The sequence below is a fragment of the Protopterus annectens genome, chromosome 1.part1, assembly GCF_019279795.1.
Source record: "Protopterus annectens isolate FY-2018-M chromosome 1.part1, PAN1.0, whole genome shotgun sequence".
NCBI classification, from domain to species: Eukaryota; Metazoa; Chordata; order Ceratodontiformes; family Protopteridae; genus Protopterus; species Protopterus annectens.
The window spans coordinates 1,479,911,384-1,479,932,068 of NC_056726.1; the positions used below are offsets into that span (position 1 = coordinate 1,479,911,384).

Below are 20,685 nucleotides of genomic sequence, written 5' to 3' on the forward strand. Positions count from 1 at the left end.
CAAAATAACTTGGTGCAAAAATAGCCCAACTACGAATAGTTCGAGGGTTGAATAAGGCACAAAACCACCAGCGAGGGATGTCGTGGTCTGGGCGTAAGCAAGGAATGCAGTATGAATTAAAATCTTTATAAGGTATTTGCTTTCCACAGGTACTACAATTGTTAACTTTTACTGACATTGGTTTAAGAACAAGAAAAAGGATCCCCAACGGGGTAATTAGCTTTTTTGTAGACTTCGGTTCCGAAACTCTAAAATGAAAATTTCAAGAGTCGGCCAGCATTTGCAAACTGCTTCTGCTTCGGGTACCGCGCAGCAAGAAAGACTGCTGTAATGGCATTGGCTGCATGTTTTATACCCCTGAGGACCGGATGTCATGGAAGAAGAGACAGCATCCGACGCAGGAATCCAAGACTTCGATATTCAGGCCGGCTGAGGGCTACCTGCAGGCAGATAACCCAAATGTAATGAATGCAACAGTGAAACACTAAGAACATCAGACGCTGCTATTACACAATAACTATCAGTAGAGATTATAAAAGATTGGATAACCAATTTACAAGAGAACAAAACGGGAGGACATTATGTATGGTTGCCAAGTAAGCAACAAAATCTAGAAGGTTTAGGATTTTTGCTTGGAAGTGTTTGCATAGGTATTTTTATACTCCAAACAGACTCCAAAGAATTTTTTTCTCAGGTAGATAGCAAATGCTAGAGGCATGATGGGCAAGAAACAGTTAAGTGGGAGAATATGTGATATAAAATGTATGTTACTGGAAACGCATGAATATGGTTTGTTTTCTTTTATATAAATGTACGTTTCCCTATTAATTTAATTAAGGTGTTTAAAAAAAAAGTGTTCCTGTATGATCACTTAACTGAATCTGGCATCTTGTAAAACACTGTCTTGAGAAAGTAACCAACAAAGCTTCTAAAACAGGAAGAATGGTCTAAGTCTTTAACACACCCACTTCCAACCAAACAGCTTTTCTGGATGTCAGACATGCGAACTTTCCCACTGAAAATGCAGAGTCTCTTTGATGATGGTGTTCCCAAAAGAAAGTTTCTCCACAGGAGAATCTGGGGATAAAGTCATTTCATCATTCCATACAACAGTCATGGGGGAATGTATTTTGGAAGAACAGGCCAAGAAATCATCTTCATCTGAATAGAATTCCTTTTCTTTCTCCAATTCCTCCCTTTGTCTTTTTGGAGGAAAAGGAGGAAGTAGAAACAGCAGGAGCAGGAAAAGAGGAAGATAACCTGACAGACACGTCTAAAAAAGACCCTGGACAAAACCCTGACATTCCTCCTAAGGATTCCTGACAGACACAGGAGAAGCAGTTTTATCTAGTTTTCTGCTTCTTACATTTGATGTCTGCCCATGTCAGAATAGGAGGCTCTTGAGTCTTGACGTGCTTCAAAGAATCAGGAACTTCTTTCCTAAGATTTGAGGGATGCAGCAAGTCATGGTTCTCCCTTCTCCACTGCAGCAGATTACTAACTAGAGACATCTATGCTATTTTGGCCTCTGATGACATGGAACAGCAGCTGGACACTCCAAGAGCTCAATGGGAGAGAGATCAGACTCCACTCAAATAAGAGGTCTCTAACCAGACTGACTTCAGCACTGAAAGGACCTGGCAATAAAGGATGCTGAAACCATTTTACTTAAAGCGAGATCTTCAAATTTCTGATTCTCCAGCACCCAGACAAGAATACATTGTTCCGCCCCCCACCACACAACATTTGGGCAGTACCAGACAGAACTAAATACTTCTTTGTTAAGCAGCCAGACAAATCCCTCAAAAATGGGTGGGCTTTCCTTTACTTTGTTTCTAAAGGCACAGAGACGAAATTTCATGAAATAAAAGCAGGCTTCTCGTACCTAAAAGCTACAGAAACTATACTGTTGGGAAAAAAAGCTACTTTAGGGGTTGTTAACTGTAGGAGAGGATGGACCTTTCCTCTAAGGAAAACTGATAGCAGCAATCTCAAGCCTACCAAGCAAAGCTTTGTAGGAAAAAAAGGGAAGTGATCTGAATTTATTTTGGTAGCACTTCTTGTAACATTTTCCTAGACTGTTTTCTTCTAGGACTGCCAGAAGCTGTTCTGACTGGACAGGAAGGACATTCTTATTGTAAATGAATCACCACCACATATACCATACACAACTTTATCTCAAAGCCTTAGTGAAGGAATGAAATTCTAGCCTTCCGATGCAGTCTAAGTTAATGACGGACGTAAAAATCCACTAACCTTAAGTGATGCATTCTTCTATAGGTAGAACAAACTTTATTTAGGACATTCAGCTTACAAAAAACATAAAACAAATCAATGGAGATCTCTGTGCCATGTTAAACGGCATGTTTGAGTCACAGTTCTAGAGCACCATTGTAATTTTCAGAAATAAAACTACCTGTAATGTGCAGTTGTCGCTCCTTTTCAGGAATTCTACAAATCTCTCAACCACCCCTGGTGTGCTGATAACTTCATCTATTGGTGGATTGGGTTCTGAAATTCAGCAGAACGAAAATATTTATGTACAAAAACTGCCGATACAAATGTATATAACAGATCTTAACAGCATCACCCACATATCTCTGGGCAATATCTGACATTTGCTGCTGACATTAACACAGATAAAGGGAATGGTTATACAAGATTTCTGTATCCTGACATCTATACTTAAGTTACAAAAAGCTTTAAAAATATTTTCTTGTGAACTTAACTAGTCAAAAGGTATGAAACAGCAAACAATTATGTCCTAACCATAACGCTGGATCCTTTCAGCCACAACCATCCAGTGCAACAGATGGGTCTTCAGGCCAATTGTCAGATCAGAGTCAACAATAGTAGTGCTCCAGCCTAAAGCTCCTTTAATCTTTTCCCTCCCAGCGAGGAGTGACTGGATAAGATAAAGATGGTCTTCCAGGTTCTTGGGAAAAGGAGAATTTGAAGAGAGGTTAGATGGAGGGGAGGGATGTCAAAGGACAGCTATGTATGAAAAGATCCAGAGTTCTGATAATTATTTAACTACCATATTATACACATCCAACCAGTCCAATCCAACTGACGAGTTGGAGTCCAAGCTACTAAAGACTTAGGTGGTATTATAATAGGAGACCCTTTAAGGCAGTGGCTCCGAAAAAAGTCTCAAATCTGGAAATTATATTCAGTTTATATCTGGCAAAGGTATGCAATGTAGACTATGGTGCTGCAGCTCAAATTTAATCCACTAAAGTACTTGAAAGCTTTTGAAGTGGCAACAGATCTAGTGGAATGAGGTCTTAGTTTGCATGGCAGGGAATTTCTGTGCGTACAGTAGACAAAAGTAATACAGTTAGCCACCTGGAAAGGGATATTTTGGAGATTCTCCAAGTTTACTGGGGGTGAAGGAAACAAAGCTGGGAATCTTTTCTGAATTTAGTTATGTGGCAATAAAATCTTTGTATTCTCCATAACCTGGATGTTCACAGACAACTTTCTTCTCTGCTGGGATGGTTTGGGGAAAATACAGGCAGAGGTCAACTGGAGCACTTCAGAAGCAATTTTAGAAATAAAAGGATGGATTCATACAAAGCGAAACTATCCTTGTGAGAAATTAGACACAAAGGTCAAAAGAGAACACCTGCAATACAGGTATTCTTGCTGAAGTGATTGCTACCAGAAGTATCTAAAAACAAAGTTCAGTTCTGCAGAAGCTAGTCCAAAGGGAGTTGGGAGTTTTTTTTTTGGGTGTGGGGGGGGGGGGTGGCTTAAATAATGTTGAGGTTCCAAGGGGGAACTGGTTTCTTTATTAGAGGAGAAAGAAGAAAGGTCACTTGCAGGAAGATCTCACACAGCTTATAAGAAACTATGAAATGAGAATTTCATTACATTTGGATATGGCAATTATCAACACCTTAATAGTGGAGGAACCACAGCCAGATTCCATTAAGTGCAAAAAAAATGTAAAAATGGCTGCTACTGCCACATTAAAGGGATTAAATCCTTGTGCAGCTGCCCAAACAGAAAAATGTTGCCATCCGCTGTGGTAAATCTTGCAAGTAGATTCTTTCTGGAATGTAAAGCAAATATGAAATCTATACTTGTGTGCAATTTGAAAAGGGTGAGAAGATCCCGCCATGAATGTAAAAGCCATGGGAGGTGGTGTGGCCTTAAGGAACCTAATTTGCATATGCCAGCACGGATCAAAGAATATAAAAGTGGCTTTGCATCTTGCTGCTTTCTGCAAAAACCTGGACAGGAGTTAAAGTCTGGAAGGTCACAACCATACTAGGGCACCTTTTGGTAAGTCCCTTTGAAGGATCAGAGCAAAGAAGCTACTGAACTTGGTGTTGGTTGGGGAAACAAACAGGTCACAGTAAGACTAGTCCCAGTGGTCAAAAATCTGGAGAGCTACCTCTGGATTGAGACACCACTCAAAGCATCAGAATAGACCCAGCTTAGTCTTAGCCTGTCAAAGTACTTGGGTCATCCTATGTGCTGCCATGAGAAAGTGATGTGAAGCAGCTGTCTACTGCCACATGTACAAGGCTTTTTGGCATAGCAGATGTTGGTCCACCTTTCTTGCCGATATAACATGTCACAGATGCATCCATTTTGACAGAAATCATTCCTAGGGATAAAGGGTCTCGAAACTCCTATAATGCATAAAAAATTGTTCTCATTTCCAGGATACTGAAGTGAAGACTGGTCTTCTATTGATTCCAAGTTCCTTGGACCATTCTCCCCTAAAAATGGCTCCAACTCCAGCGAGAAGTCTGTGGTGAGCACTGCTGAAGGTGGTGGTATAAACAAGGATCTTCCTAAAAATAAATGCTGGAGGTGGTCAGCCAGTGTAAGAGAGCCCTGTAACAATGACAAATCAGAGCTGATAAGTGATTTAAGACCACAAATCACTGTGCTCTGAGAAGCCACTAGGTGTATTCACATGAAGTGGGCAAAATGAACCAGGACTATAAAGAAAGCAACAAGACCAAAAAAAACAAAAAAAAATAAAACGCAGATGGAAAATAGTGAAGTGAGAGTATGGACAAATTTTTTTAGAGAATGAATTCTCCATGAAGGGACAGATACTGTGTACATTGTTGTGTACAATTTGCAACCTGTGAACTGAATTGCTTAGGGAGGCTGAAGCCTTAATTTGCTGTATTTTGCAGAAATACCAAGGACAGAGAGCTGAAGCTCCTAGTCTCTGGCTTAGATCGTGTTGTAGTAGTAAGGAGTCAATCACCTAGACATGGAAACACTAACACCTTTGAGTCTTGGATGTGCCACAACTACAGTCATACACTTTTGTTTCCTCATCAGAAACACGCATCTCCCAGATGATGCAGCGGCAAGTATCCTGTAGATTTTTTGAGCACATCCAATCACCTGCCTAAAGATATGGAAAAATCACTTGCAGTGTGACCATTTTAAATTAGGTATTTACTACATATGTGTTTATGTCAGAAACCTAAAAGTGGGCCCAAAATCCTTGTTTTTCTTTGGAACCAAAAATCACAAATATCCTGACCCTCTCTAATCTGGTGGGGCCACCTTCATGGCTTTTTTTTCTAGCAGAGAAAACCTCTTTTGGCTGCTTTTAACTAATGGGGTGGAATGGACATAGTAAGGGCAGACTGTATATGGATAAGAGTCAGGCATGACAGCCATCCACACAGAACAGTGGCTGGACAGATGTCCCCCGACTACCTCCACAGGGGATCAATCAGGCAACCTTTCAGGTATGGTGGGGCTGCTTGCCTGGAAAGGGACCCTGACATCTCTGGTTTTGCTGTCCACCTAAACGTTTGGGTCTGCATCCACTAATGGGACTGCCTCTGCCTAAAACCATCCTTATCTGAAGTGGAATAAAAAGAGCAGACACGGGGAGCTGAAATCATAATTTAAACCCCTTCTGGTTCCACTTGTATGTTCTTTGGGGGGGGGGTTCAAGTCTGATGCCTAGGGCAGATTGCTTTTCAGCTTGCACTTCAATAATCTCTTTCACATATATAGTACAAATAAGGAGGGACATACATGAACTATGCTTTAAAGTTAAATAAAGTCATACAGGTGGAGCCAGGCAGGACATCTAAATGTAGCGCTTGTATCCACTACACCAGATGTTCCACTATCTGCATTACATATGAGCTGCATTAAGGGGTTCATTACATTCAGAAGAATGCCCAGTGATCTTGAATTATACTAGTCTGGTGTGAGGAGGTCTTTCCAAAAGGCTAAAGCCTATTCTGCCAGACCTCTTTGGAAGTGGTTCAAGTCAGTGTTACAGCTCAAAGCACTCGGGGCAAAAGTACCAAAGGCGTACACCCACTTCCTTTAATATCCATAACCCTCAACTCCTTGCTGGACAGATAACAGTGGCTATGTCATTTGTCAGCTCTTACTTTATGACTGCCTATTATCACAGAATCTACTAAGGGACCTTTGGACCAACCATTAGAAGGCCACAGGATTTTATATGATTTTCTAGGTATGGCTTCCAAAGTTAAGGCAGTCAGTAAGAGTAACAACCCAAGTAGTGAAAGATACCATGCGACAAGCCTCAAATAAGACCTCTTTGTCCTGAGAAGAGGAGTCTGTTAACAAATCTCAGCTGTTGCATAAATTAGAAGACCTCACCAACTGTAGTATCATTCTGAGAGGAAAGTATGGCTGTGTAAGTAAGCCTACCGTAACAGTAAATGTTCTAATAGATCATGGTTTCAGTAGCTTAAGCTATATGGGTCTTACAAACTAGTAGCCAGCTTTTCCATGCTGAAATCATGCTCTCTTCCAGGAGAGATGATCTCCATATAAAGTGAAAAAAGCTCAGAGCTTGCTTGCACTAAAAAAGGGAGGCAACAGTGCTGAAAGGAAAAAATGCTAGGAAAATGCAAAGTAAACTATATAAACAAGGTGCACACAGCCACACTGTGGCAGTACAAACAACAAAAATCAGAGTGTTGGAAAGTGGAAATACTGCAACAGTATCTATTCTAATGAGCCACTTATGTTGTCTACTTACACAACTGTACAATGTTAAACGTTAAAACACTGTTAGAGTACCTAAACTATATGGGTGTTTTACCATACCTTAAAAAGTGAAAGGTGAGAAGGAAGGAAATGATCCACGAGCCTCTTAAGAATGGTCCTAGCAAAAAAACAGTTATGGAACTAGAAAAGGAATCCAATTCGTAATGTTTTGTAAATATTCAGAGGACAGAGTTGCTGCCTCTGGAATACAGAGGCCACCCCTTTCCAAAAAAACACCTAAGAAGACAAAGCCCTACTCAAATGGGCACTAACTCTGCCCAGAAGTGGCTTGTTATGGTGACAATAAAACCTAAGAGAAGAAAGAATAGTTGTGTAAAATCTTACCATAACCATAGATGTCCTTCTCTTCCATGTTGCAGTATTCTTGGTGTGGGATTTCCTGCCTTCAAGCAACCTGTACGTCGGCTCCTATACAAAAGCTTCAGCTTGGCTGTTACAGCTGCGTGGGACATCACACGTAGGGCCATAAACCAGGGACCCTACATGTGACGTCTGCAAGCACAATCCTCACAACCTGAAGCTAAGCAGGTAGAGTAGATGGCCCAATAGGAGAGGCTGTCAAAGGTGACATTTATAATGCCCTGGATCTCTTCTGTAATGGCGAGAGGCATCAGAGAGCAGACAGACTGGTAGAGTCTCTGTGAGGGGGAATGGTGGGTGGGAAGGAATACTGCAACATGGAAGAGAAGGACATCTATGGTTATGGTAAGATTTTACACAACTATTCTATGTCCTTCTATTCCTATGTTGCAGTATTCTCGGTGTGGGAGAGTACCACAGCTTAGTTTGATGAAAGGGTGGTGGGATGCAGATGATTCCTCAAAAACTTGTACGATTGTCCTGGCAAATCCTGCGCGTGCTTTGGAGATTTGGTCCAGTTTGTAATGTTTGGTGAAAGTGTGTATAGTGGACCATGTAGCTGCTTCCATAATGGAAGCTGTGTCCATGCCTTTTTGGAAGGACTTGGAAGCGGTCACTGCTCTTGTGGAGTGTGCCTTAACCCAGGCTGGAGGGTTTTTTCCGTGGTGTGAGTAGCAGAAAATGATTGCCTTTCTAATCCAAGATGAAATGGTCTGTTTGGTGACTGCCTTGCCCAATGCCCTGGGGTGGAAAGATACAAAGTTGTTTGGATTTCCTAATGCCTTTAGTCTTGTCCAGGTAAAATCTCAGTTGCCTGTGGACATCTAGGGAGTGGAGTATCCTCTCTCTCCTTGGTTAGAGGGAGAGGGGAAAAAATTGGGTAGGTGAATGGATTGATTTAGAGATAAGTCATTGACTACCTTGGGCATGAAGAAAGGGTTAGTTCTCAGAGTGACCCTGTCCCTATGAAAAATGGTGCAAGGTGAGCATGCCATTAAGGCTTGTATCTCGGAAACCCTTCTGGCAGAGGTAATAGCCATTAACAGTACTGTTTTCCAAGTACAAAACTGTAGAGAGGCTGTATTAGTGGGTTCGAAGGGGGGCAGGGTGAATTTTTCCAGGATGAGTTCAGGTCCCATGGAGGAGGGATAGGCTTCCTAGATGGTCTGATGTGTAACACGCCTTTAAGAAAGAGTTTCACATGTAGCCTGGCGAACAAGGGAGGATCTAGAGGTAAGCAGGCTGATAATGCAGAGAGGTGCACCTTTACTGATGAATAGGAAAGTCCACTCTTTATAAGTTGACAGATATACGAGAGGACAAGGAGGGTGTCAGCCTCGTAAGGGTCCCTTCCCTGTCCCAGACACCACTCAGTAAATCTTTCCCATTTAGCAAGGTATGATTTTCTAGTAGTGGGTTTCCTGGCCTCCCTCAGGACTTACAGCACGTCTTCTGAATAGTGTTTGTCTGAATGGGGTTAGTAATTTATCACCCAGAGTCAGGGATAGCATTTGCAAGTGTGGGTGTATGTGAGTTCCTTTGTCTTGTGTCAGAAGGTCCACCTTGTGGGGTAACTTGCAGTGATTGCCCTTGGCTAAAATGTATAGAAGGGGGAACCAGTGCTGCCTCGGCCAGTAGGGAGTCACTAGCAAGATTTTTGGTTTGTCCTTCCTGATTTTCAGAAGGACTTTCCGGATCAGAGGGAAAGGCATACAGGAACTTTCCCTCCCAGTTGAAACTGAAGGCGTCTACTCTCCAGACTCGGGGGGAATAAGTCTTTGTGCAGAAGGTCTGCAGTGCCTGTTCTGGGGGGAGGCAAACAGGTCTACTTGTGGAGTGGCCCACCGGTGGACTATGTCTAGGAAGATGGTCCGGGCCAGCATCCATTCGTGTTGTGGAGAGGATGTTCTGCTAAGGAAGTCTGCTTGTTTGTTGTCCTGCGAAGGGATGAGGTTGGCTTGCAGGGATATGCTGTGCTGGGATGGTAGGTCCCAAATAAGTAGGGCTAGCCTGCACAATTGGTATGCCTTGGTACCTCCCTGTTTGTTGATGTACCACATTACAGTGGTATTGTCCATCATTATCAGAAGAGGAACACCTCCAGTAAAATGTAAATACCATGGCCATAAGATATGGCCAAAAAGAGGATATGAGGAAAGTCTAGAAAAGTCAGGGGGCTGGAGGGAGGGTAACTAGGACTGCAACAGTTAATGCACTCTAACATCTACACTTATGATAAGTGTACACAACTCTAAAATGTTCTTCGTGTTTCACTGTTGCAGTCATCACATTTGGGTTGATTCCCAAAGCTGAGTTAGGGTGGAGGCAGTCAAGAAGAATTAGGGCTGGCTAGCAGGCACTGTAAGACTGCTGAGTCAAATCCAGCTCTGGATTTAGAAAAGTCAGTTAAGTGGTAATGCTTGGTGAAGGTGTGTACAAAACTCCAGGTTGCAGCTTCCAGGATGTCCCTGGTAGGAACTCCCATGAGAAATGCTGTAAAAGTTGAGGTAGCCCTAGTGGAATGAGTTCTGATCCCCGGTGGGGTAAGTTTTCCATGGTGTCCGTAGCAGAAATGGAAGCAGAGTGAGATCCATTTGGAAATGGTTTGCTTTGAAATGGCCTTGCCCTCTGCCCCTGTAGGAAAGCTGACTAGCAGCTGGTCAGACTTTCTGAAAGGCTTAGTCCTGTCAAGGTAGAACTTGAGCAGTCTCTGCACGCCCAAGGAGTGCAGGATCCTCTCCCCTACATTCTGAGGATTAGGAAAAAAGGTTGGTAAATGGATGGATTGGTTTAAAGCCCCACTGGATACCAGCTTGGGCATAAATGATGGGTTAGTGCTGATGGAGACCCTGTCAGCCAGGAAAATAAGGAAGGATTCCACAGCCATTTGTGCCTGTAGCTCAGACACTCTTCTTGCTGAAATGATGGCTGGAAATAGCGCCGTTTTCCCAGAGAGGAATTTTAACTCTGCTGTAGCAGCAGGTTCGAAAGGGGGAAGCGTGAGCTTCTCTAGTACAAAGTTAAGGTCCCAGGCAGGGGTGGGAGCTCTCCTTTGGGGTCTTAAATAGTTAGCTCCTCTCAGGAACTGTTGGATCAAAGGGTGAGAAGAGAGAGGTGGCTCCGTATTGTAATGAGCTGAGAAGGCAAAGGTCTGAATCTTGAAATGATGAGAAGGAAGGGCCTTTGTGGAGTAGCTCTGCTAGGTAATCTAGAATTACAGGCAAGGAGGGTATGGCAGTGTCCTTTCCTAGAGAATGGCTCCAAGAACAGTATCTTTTCCATTTTTCTGAATAGGATTTCCTAGTACTTGGCCTTCTGGACCTGGCTGGGCACCAGATGTGATTTCTTTTTGTTGATGGTGTAACCCAGAGAAGTTATAAGTCTCTTAAAATGCCAGGTGCTGAAGTAGCAATTCCTGACTGTCCACCTGAATCAGGGAATCATCCAAGTAGGGGTAAATTTGAAGATTTCTCTGCCAGCAGTATGCAATGGTTGGAGGCAGGCACTTTGTCAATACCCTGGGCACAGTAGATGAGCCAAAGGGAAGTGCAGAGAACTGAGGGAGCATAGAGCCTGCCCTGAAACATTGATTTTTTCCTGCAGGATTCCCTTATGGGGATGTGCAGGTAAGCTTCTTTTAAGTCTAGGGTGACTAGCCAGAAGTCCCTGGCTAGCATATGAAGCAGCTGTTGTAGTGCAAGTCTTTTGAATTTTGGGACCACCAGGGAGGTGTTGAAAATGGATAGATCCAGGATAAGGTACCATGAGCTCTTTTCTGGGCACCAGGAACAGTCTGGAATAGAAACCCTGTCCCTTTGCTCAATTGGAACACATTGAATAGCCCTGATACTGAGAAGAGAAAGTACTTGCTTTTGAGCCTCTGCCCCACTGGTTTGAAAGAAGGTCTGGCACCCCCTGCTTGGGGTTGGCAGCGAGTGGAAGTAGAATCTGTATCTCTGGGATACAATGCTTAGGACCCATTGGTCCTGGGTAATGGACATCCCATTTTTTAGCATGCAGGGTGAGTTTTTCTCCTAGGGGTGCAAGTACTTGAGTATGGCTGGGAAGAATGATAGACAAGTCATTGTCAGCTCTTCCATAAGGGGGTGGCTTACCACTCCCTGTTTTTGAGGTGGGAGCACTCCATTGCTTAGATCTCTGCATACCCTGAGACTGTACTCTTGGTGGTCTGCTGCCCCTGGGCTTGGACTGAGGAGGCCAGAGAGGGTCTGTAAAGGACCAGTTGTTTGAAGGCCAATGCCTACTGAATCTAGGTGACTGTACCTGTAATAAATCTAACAGTTTGCATAGATTTAGCTTTTTCCTCCATCTTTTTAAGAACAACTTCTGCTTTTGTGCCAAACAAATGCTCCTGGTTTAATGGAGCATCTAGTAATTTTGCTTTGACATGGTCTGGGAAGATTTGTTCCTTCAGCCAAGTATGCCTTCTCAGTACAGACCCAGTGACAGCAGCCCTGCAAGATGCTTCTAAGACATCAAAATCACACTTCAAAGTATGCTTACTAACTTGGTTTGCAGAATGCAGTAATTCTTGAAAATCTTTATTTTCTGTACAATCTGCAAGCAACAACATTTTCTGATTAGTTCCATAATATGCTGCTGGTACTTCAACATGTGAAACTGGCAATTCAAAGCCCTTATTGCAAGAGTTGCAGAGGTATATACAGTCTTACCCCATCTGTCTAAACCTCTAGAATCCCTGTCCGAAGGGGTAGGATTTTTAGCTGTAGTAGCCTTGATACCTTTAGGTCCCTGGGAAAAGGTCTCTGGGATCCACAGTGGGATTCTTAAGAAATTTGTGAGTGTCAGGTACTCTGTAGTACCTCTGTCAGGCTTTCTAGGAGCTGGTGGTAAAGAATGAGGAGCAAGACTGACTCCATGAAGACATCTACAATAACCAGGACAGTGGTTACAGCTAGAGGCCTGTGCTGAGGCAAGTCTAAAAATTCTGAGTCCCTTTTTGGACTGTGGGTAGTCCTGGCATTCCCAGCAGAAATGCTCTCAAGGTAAGCAAGGTTTCACCAAAAGAAAAGTCCTCTGGAGGGGAAGCATAGGGAATGGAATCCTCTGCATCTGAATCCACATAAGTAGAAAAGGGCATGTCCTGACAATCAGAAGGGTCAGAGTCAGACTCAAGTCTATAGAATCAGAAGGAAAATAAATCCTTTGTCTTATAGAGGGGGAAGGCCATCATTCCCTAACTAAAGTTATAAGGTCTTCAGCCATTCTAAGCATTTGTTTATGGTGCATGGGAGCTTGAGAATGCACTTTGTCAGATTTCTAGGCTTAGTTCGAACTCTGTACCACAGAATCTCGGTAGTTTTAGTAAAAAACAAAGATATCGGTTTAATAAGAACATAGGAATACACCCTCAGAAGCTGGTGCCTGCACAGTGGCTCTGGACCCATCCAACGGAGAGACAGCCGCAGATTCAATAGTCTAAGGAGCATCTCGCAGCATACCGGACTCCGAATGGGTCTCAGCAGAGGCCTGTAAATCTGTAGAAGCGGGTATCATGGGCTGGGAAGGCACCTCACAGAGTACCAGCTTATGTAGTCTGTCTCTGTCTTTATCCTTACGTTTTTTCAAAAGTTTGATAGTCGGATGGCTTGTCGAAGCCATTTCTGAATACGGAAAGCGAAAGAATTTAGCAACAAAGCTATCCAGACAACAAATAGTTTGGGCATTAAACAAGGCACAAAAAGTACAGTTGTGTACACTTACCATAAAAGTACAGTTTTGTACCTACCATAAATGTAGATGTTTGAAGATCCACATTGCTGCAGTCCTTACATATGGGTAGTCCGCTGTCCTCGGTCGGCCCGAATACCAAACTATTAGGCTGACGTCGGTCATGGGCGCTCAAATCTGACATCAGAGCGTCAGGGTATAAAAGCGCATGACCGACGTCATATCCTCAGTCTTTTCTTGCCCCAGATGTCAGAAGGCCCTAAAAAGAAAGGCCACAGCCCAAAAACAGGATACCTCCCAAAAACATGCCCAACAACAACCATCACCCAAACCATACAACCATGCTAAACTACAGAGGGGAAGGAGGGAGGGTAAATTGGACTGCAGCAATGTGGATCTTCGAACATCTACATTTATGGTAGGTACAAAACTGTACTATGTTCTTCATCTCACATTGCTGCAGTCCTTACATATGGGTAGAATCCCAAAGCAGAGGTAAAGGGAGGATGGCAAAATCATAAAGCATGAGGGGCTGCTAAAATGCCCTGTAATATTGCAGTGGCAAATCCAGCCCTAGACTTAGAATAAAGAGGAAGGTGGTAATGCTTGGAAAAAGTATGTACTGAACTCCAAGTGGCTGCTTCCAAAATATCTTTGTAGCTACCCCTTAGAAAGGCAGTAGAAGTGGCAGTAGCTCTAGTGGAATGAGGTCTGATTCCAGCCGGAATCTCCTTACCATGATGGGAATAACAGAAAGAAATACAAAACCCAATCCATTTAGAAATAGTTTGTTTTGAAACAGGTTTTCCTGAGAACCCAAAGCAAAAGAAACAAACAACTGCTGAGACTGCCTGAACCCTTGGTTCTGCTCAAATAATAACGTAACTGCCTGTGAATATCCAAAGTATGCAAAATCTTCTCCCTTTATTTTGGGGTTTGCATAAAAAGTAGGCAAATGAATAGTTTGGTTCAAGGCCACACTAGAAACCACTTTAGGCATAAAGGAAGGATTAGTACGCAAAGATACCCTATCCTTATGAAAAATCAGGAAAGGTTCCACTGCCATAAGGGCCTGTAATTCAGAAACCCTTCTTGCAGAGGTAATGGCCAACAAAAAAGCAGTCTTCCATGATAAATACTTTAACTCGGCAGTAGCTGCAGGCTCAAAAGGTTGTAGAGTAAGCTTTTCCAACACAAAATTGAGATCCCAAGCAGGAGTAGGAGCTCTACGTGGGGTCTTATGTTCTTTGCCCCTCTAAGAAATTGCTTAAACAAAGGATGGGAAAATAAAGGAGGGTCACAGTCATAGTGAGCAGAAATGGCTGCAGCATGAACCTTTATCGAGGAGAAAGACAAACCCTTGTCCAATAACTCAGTAAGATATTGAAGAGAAACACTTAAATCAGGCTTGGAAACATCAAAGTCCTTCGCTTTGCTCCAAAGAAAAAATCTCCTCCATTTATCAGCGTAAACCTTCCTTGTACTAGGCCTTCTGGCCTCCAAAATAACATTCAAAACTTGTTGTGGAAGCTGAGACCCTCCAGGGCCTAAAACAGAATATGCCAGGCTGTGAGATGCAGAGACTGAATCTTGACATTGAGGAAGTGATTGCCCTCCTGAGACAAAAGATGCGGAATCAAAGGCAGAGGCCATGGAGACTCCCGTACCAAACTCCTCAGTAGTGGGTACCAATGCTGTCGAGGCCAATCCGGCGCTATCAGAATCATGGATGGCTTGTCTATTCTGGCCTTCAGGAGTACCTTGGGAATGAGAGGCAGAGGTGGAAAGGCATAGACATGAAGATTGCTCCAACTGAATGATAGAGCATCCACCTTCCAAGCTGTGGGATGAAACATTTTTGTGCAAAACTTTGGCAACTGGTAATTTAGTGGACAAGCGAACAGATCTATGTCTGGAGTCCCCCATAACACTGTCAACTTTTGAAACACATGAGGATCCAGTTTCCACTCGTGAGGATCCACAATTTGTCTGCTCAACACATCCGCTAAGGAGTTCTGTGCTCCTGGTAGAAACCTTGCCTGAAGATTGAGGTGTAAACTGAGAGCAGTCTCCCACAAAATCATCGCTTACCTGCAAAGAGGGTAAGAATGGGTTCCCCCTTGCTTGTTGATGTACCACATGACAGTAGTGTTGTCTGTTTGAATCAACACCTGTCCTGGGTGAAGTAAATCCTTGAAAGCCATCAATGCAAATTGGACTGCTAACATCTCCTTCAAGTTGATATGCAAATGTTGAAGTCTGACAGGCCACGTGTCTTGCACCCATTTTCCATTGAGGTGTGCTCCCCAAGCCTTGTCCGAGGCATCTGTCGTTAGAATTTGACTCTCCTCTGGTCGGGTCACAGAGAGTCCCTTGTTTAGGTGACATTCCTGAGCCCACCACAAAAATTCTTTCTGAATGCAAGGTATTATCTGAATGACAGTGTCTAGATCTTGGCAGTGTTGTGTCCATACATTTTTGAGATACCATTGAAGCTTCCTCATATGCAGTTTGGCATTGGGAAGCACCAGAATACAAGATGCCATGAACCCCAAGGCTTGAAGGACTGTCCTTGCAGTCAGCCTGGACTGTAGAGACATTTGATGGAAATAAAGAGAAAGGCTTCTTTGTTTGTCCGGGGTCAAAAGGCCATCTGGGAAGCTGTATTCAGTCTCACACCCAGAAAGCACATGTCCTGAGAGGGTACTAGACTGGACTTTGTTTCGTTCACAGAATACCCTAGGCATCTTAACACTACCATCACATACTGTAGATGATGCAGAAGTTAGTCTTTGTGTTGTGCAATAATCAGGCAATCGTCCAAATAAGGATAAATCTGTATTCCTCTTAACCTGAAAAAGGCTATCACTGGAGCCAGAACCTTTGTGAACACTCTGGGCGCAGTAGATAAGCCAAAGGGCAATGCAGAGAACTGATAATGTAAATTTCCAGCCCGAAAACGCAGGTACCTCCTGCAACTGGGCCTGATAGGAACATGAAGATAAGCCTCTGAGATCCAGAGTTACCATCCAGTGATCTTTTCCCAACAGAGGTAAAAGCTGTTGTAACGTTAGCATTTTGAACTTTGGAATGTCCAGGTAAGTGTTGAGGATAGATAAATCCAAAATTGGTCTCCACGTGTTCCCTTTCTTTGGTACTAGAAACAGGCGAGAATAAAATCCTAGTCCCACTTCTGACAGAGGAACTGGCTGTATAGCTCCCATTTGAAGAAGTAAAGAAATCTGCTTGTGAGCCTCTATCCTTTGCCGAGGAGGAACATCTGGCATGCCTTTGAAAGGAGGCAATGTATGGAAATAGAACTTGTAGCCTCGGTTTATAATGTCCAATACCCATTTGTCCTGGGTGACTAAAAGCCAGTTTTGCTTGAAGAGTGCCAACTTTCCTCCCAAAGGAGCTGCCAGGAAGAAGAATCTGGCAGCTGAAAATGCAGGTCATTGGGCCTGTTTACGAAAGGACTGGCCCCTGCCCTCACCTGCAGATTGTGCAGGTGAACTCCAAGTTCTAGGCCTGAATGTACTGTGAGCTCTGCCCCTGCCACGTCTAGATCTACCCCTAGACTGAGAATCAGAAGAAGGGCAGGTCCACCCCTTAGTAGGCCAATTTCTACTAAACTTTGGAGGTTGCACCTGCAAAAAATCTTTAACAGTCTGCATGGACTTAGCCTTGTCTTCCATTTTCTTCAAAACCGACTCCACAGGGGGACCAAACAAAACTTCAGACTGTAAAGGGACATCCAGAATTCTAGTCTTAACATGCTCTGACAAATTCTGATCCTTAAGCCAGGCGTGCCTACGAAGAACTGAACCAGTGGCAGCCACCCTAGAAGAGGCCTGTACAGCATCAAAACCACACTGCAAAGAATGCTTACCCACCTGTTCAGAGACATGTACTAAATCCTGCAATTCTTTACACTCTATGCCCTCTGCCAAAGCATCCATTTTAGATTTTAGCTGAGAAAGGAGGAAATTCTAATATTTCAACATATGAAACTGGCAATTTAAAGCCCTCATTGCTAAAGTAGAAGAGGTATACACCTTCTTACCCCATCTATCCAAAGCTCTAGCTTCCTTATCTAGAGGAACCGGATTCTTTACAACAGAAGCTCTAACACCCTTAGGCCCCTGACTAATAGTTTCTGGGTCCGCCCTAGGACTCTTATACAGATATTTATGAGCCTCAGGCACCCTGTAATACCTGTCCGGTTTAACTGGCGCAGGAGGCAACGAATCTGGATTAAGGGAAGCCTCCGAGAAAACATCTTGAACAACATCCAAAACAGGAGGTATAGCCAAGGGTCTATGCTGTGGTAAAAATAAGAATTCCCTAAGCCTCTTCCGTGAATCAGAGAAATCCTGTCCTTCCCACTTAAAATGCTCCCTCATGGAATGCAGAGTTTCTGAAAATGAAAAATCCTCTGGAGGAGAAGCAGAAGGAGTGGAATTCTCTGCATCAGAATCCGAATAAGGGGGAAAATCTTGAATATCTTCAGCAGAAGAGTCTGAGTCCTCTGAGGCCTGATCCAAACTTTCCAACTCTGGCTCCACCCTGGGCCTCTTATCAGGAGGGGGCATAGAACCTCTAATTAAAGTAATCAAATCTTCTGCCATTTTAAGCATGTGCTTTTTAGGCACAGACCCTGAAGTACCTGGAGGAACACCAGAGGAAGGCAAAACTGACCTGCCCTTAGAAGAAGCCTTAGAAATAGTAGCAGAAGGCCTAACCACCTTAGGCATAGAAGGGAGAACAGTAACCTGAGAGGCCCCTTCAGCTTGACCTGACTCCTGTGAGGCCACATCCTGCAAAATCAAAGTTTCCCCCTGAGACTCAACAGAAACTTCAGCCGGATCCACCGGTTCCACTGTAGTTTCTGCAGGACCGGCATCCAATCAACCTGTCTAGGTTTGAAGGATTTGTCTTTGCTTCTTTGTGGAAGCAGGCGGAGGATCCAACGGCATATTATAATTACACCGCTTACCAAAGACTAACCTAGCACAATCTAACCTTCTTTTTATAGTGCGCTTATTAAACCTAGCACAAAATCGACACCCGACTACGTCGTGGTCCGGTCCCAAACAAGGAATGCAAAGAGAGTGATAATCCCTATGCGGTATCTGTTTCCCACAAGAAATACAATTATTCACTTTTTCTGACATCCGGAATTAACTGAGGCAAGAAAAAACAAAAATATTCCCAACGGGTACTTAGCCAACTTGGTTTCGGTCTGAAACTCAGAATACGAAAATTTCAGAACGCCGAACGGCACTTGCAACGCTGCTTCTGCATCGGACCATGCGGCAAAAAAGACTGAGGATATGACGTCGGTCATGCGCTTTTATACTCTGACGCTCTGATGTCAGATCTGAGCGCCCATGACCGACGTCAGCCTAATACTTTGGTATTCGGGCCGACCGAGGACAGCGGACTACCCATATGTAAGGACTGCAGCAATGTGAGATGAAGAACATCGTAGATGTTAGAGTGTATTCACTGTTGCAGTCATGACATTTTGGTTATCTGCTTGCAGGTAGCCCTCAGTCTGCCTGATTAACAAAGTCTTGGATCCTGCGTCGGTTGCTGTCCCTTCTTCCATGATGTCAGATCGCCCAGGGGTATAAAACATGCAGCCGACACAGTTACATGAGTTTTTCTTGCCCCAGATATCAGGTGCCCCCCTAATGGGGAGCAATTAAATATAAAAGTACAAGGATATACCTCCAACAAAAAAGCAAATACACCAAAAAGGCTTTTAAGCATAGTAAAGGAAAGCAGAGGTATAGCCAAAAGAAGTTAGGGGGCTGGAGGGAGGGTAACCAGGACTGCAACAGAGAATACACTAACATCTACATTTATGGTACTTGTACACAACTGTACTGTGTTCTTCGTGTTTCACTGTTGCAGTCATTACATTTGGGTAGATTCCCAAAGCTATGGTTGGGAGGAGGAATTTAGATAGCATTAGGACCAACTAATAAGGCCCTGCAAGACTACAGTGGCAAAGCCAGCTCTGGATTTAGAGAAAAATGGCAAATGATGATGCTTGGTGAAAGTATGAACAGAACTCCAGGTAGCAGCTTCTAGGATGTCCCTGGTAGGAACGCCTCTGAGAAAGGCTGTAGAGACAGATGCAGCCCTGGTGGAGTGAGGTCTGATCCCCTGGGGGATAGGTTTTCCATGGTGCTTATAGCAGAAATGAATGCAATGGCTTATCCATTTAGAAATGGTTTGCTTTGAAATAGCCTTCCCCTCTGCCCCTGCAGCAATTGCCACCAGCAGTTCAGATTTCCTTTGAGGTTTAGTCCTGTTCAGGTAGAATCTAAGTTGTCTGTGCACATCCAAGGAATGCAGTATCCGTTCCCCTTTGTTCTGTGGATTGGGAAAGAAGGTTGGCAAATGAATGGACTGATGAAGAGCCACACTGGATACCACCCTGGGCATGAAGGATGGATTGGTTCTGAGGGACACCCTGTCCGCATGAAAGATGAAAGGCTCCACTGCCATAAGGGCCTATAATTCAGACACCCTTATAGCTGAAGTGATTGCTAAAAGGAAAGCCGTTTTTCAAGAAAAAAAATTTAAGTCTGCAGTAGCAGCTGGCTCGAAAGGAGGTAGAGTGAGTTTCTCCAAAACAAAGTTAAGGTCCCAGGCTGGGGTTGGAGCTCTCCTGGGTGGTCTCAAATTTGTGGCCCCTCTGAGAAACTGCTTGGGCAGTGGATGAGAGAAGAGGGGAGGGTTCTGTGTTATAATGAGCTGAAATGGCTGAGGCGTGGATTTTAATGGAGGAAAAAGACAGGCCCTTGTGAAGCATCTCAGTTAAGTATTGTAAAATCTGAGGTAAATTGGCTGCTGCTATGCTCGTGCCTTGAGATTGGTCCCAGGCACAGAATCGTTTCCATTTGTCAGCATAAGATTTCTAGTACTAGACCTCCTTGCCTCTAAAATGATATCCATCACAGGTTTACTGAGGGATGGTAAAGGAGAGATTATGTAATTAGCTAGGCTGCAAAGTTCAGTGTTAGAAGCTGAGGGTGCAAAATATGGTTCTGCTGAGACAACAGGGAAGGAGTCTGAGGCAGGTGCCATGGGGATAACCATGACACTGCGCAGGAGGGGTACCAGTGTTCGCACGGCCAGTCTGGAGCAATCAAAATCATCCTTGGTTTGTCCTGGTTGATTTTTAGTAGTACTGTGGAGAGCAGAGGCAGAGTGGGGAAGGCATACACTGATAGGTTTTCCAGATGAAGGACAGAACATCCACTTTCCAGGCTTGTTTGTGGGAAGTCCTTGTGCAAAATTTGTCCAATTGGTAGTTCTGGGGAGAGGCAAACAGGTCTATATCTGGGCTCCCCCATTTGCTTGTCAACATGTTGAAAATCCTTGGTTCCAGTTTCCACTCGTGTGGGTCCATGAGGTTTCTCCTTAGTCTGTCTGCCAGTGTATTTAATTTTCCTGGCAGGAATTGAGCTTGTAGGTGCACTTGGTAGCTCAAGGCTGCATTCCACAATGCCATGGCTAGTCTGCAGAGGGAGTAAGAATGTGTACCCCCCTGCT

At 43.8% G+C, this 20,685-nt stretch overlaps 1 protein-coding gene across 1 annotated transcript in view; it reads right to left on the reverse strand.

Annotated features, from left to right (window-relative positions):
• The window catches only part of KPNA6 (karyopherin subunit alpha 6), a 1,524,259-nt gene that overhangs the window by 1,002,787 nt on the left and 500,787 nt on the right, over nt 1–20,685 (reverse strand). The window contains exon 5 of the mRNA XM_044082620.1: nt 2,417–2,511. Coding sequence (XP_043938555.1) covers nt 2,417–2,511 — 95 coding nt within the window. The remainder of the gene's footprint in view (nt 1–2,416; nt 2,512–20,685) is intronic.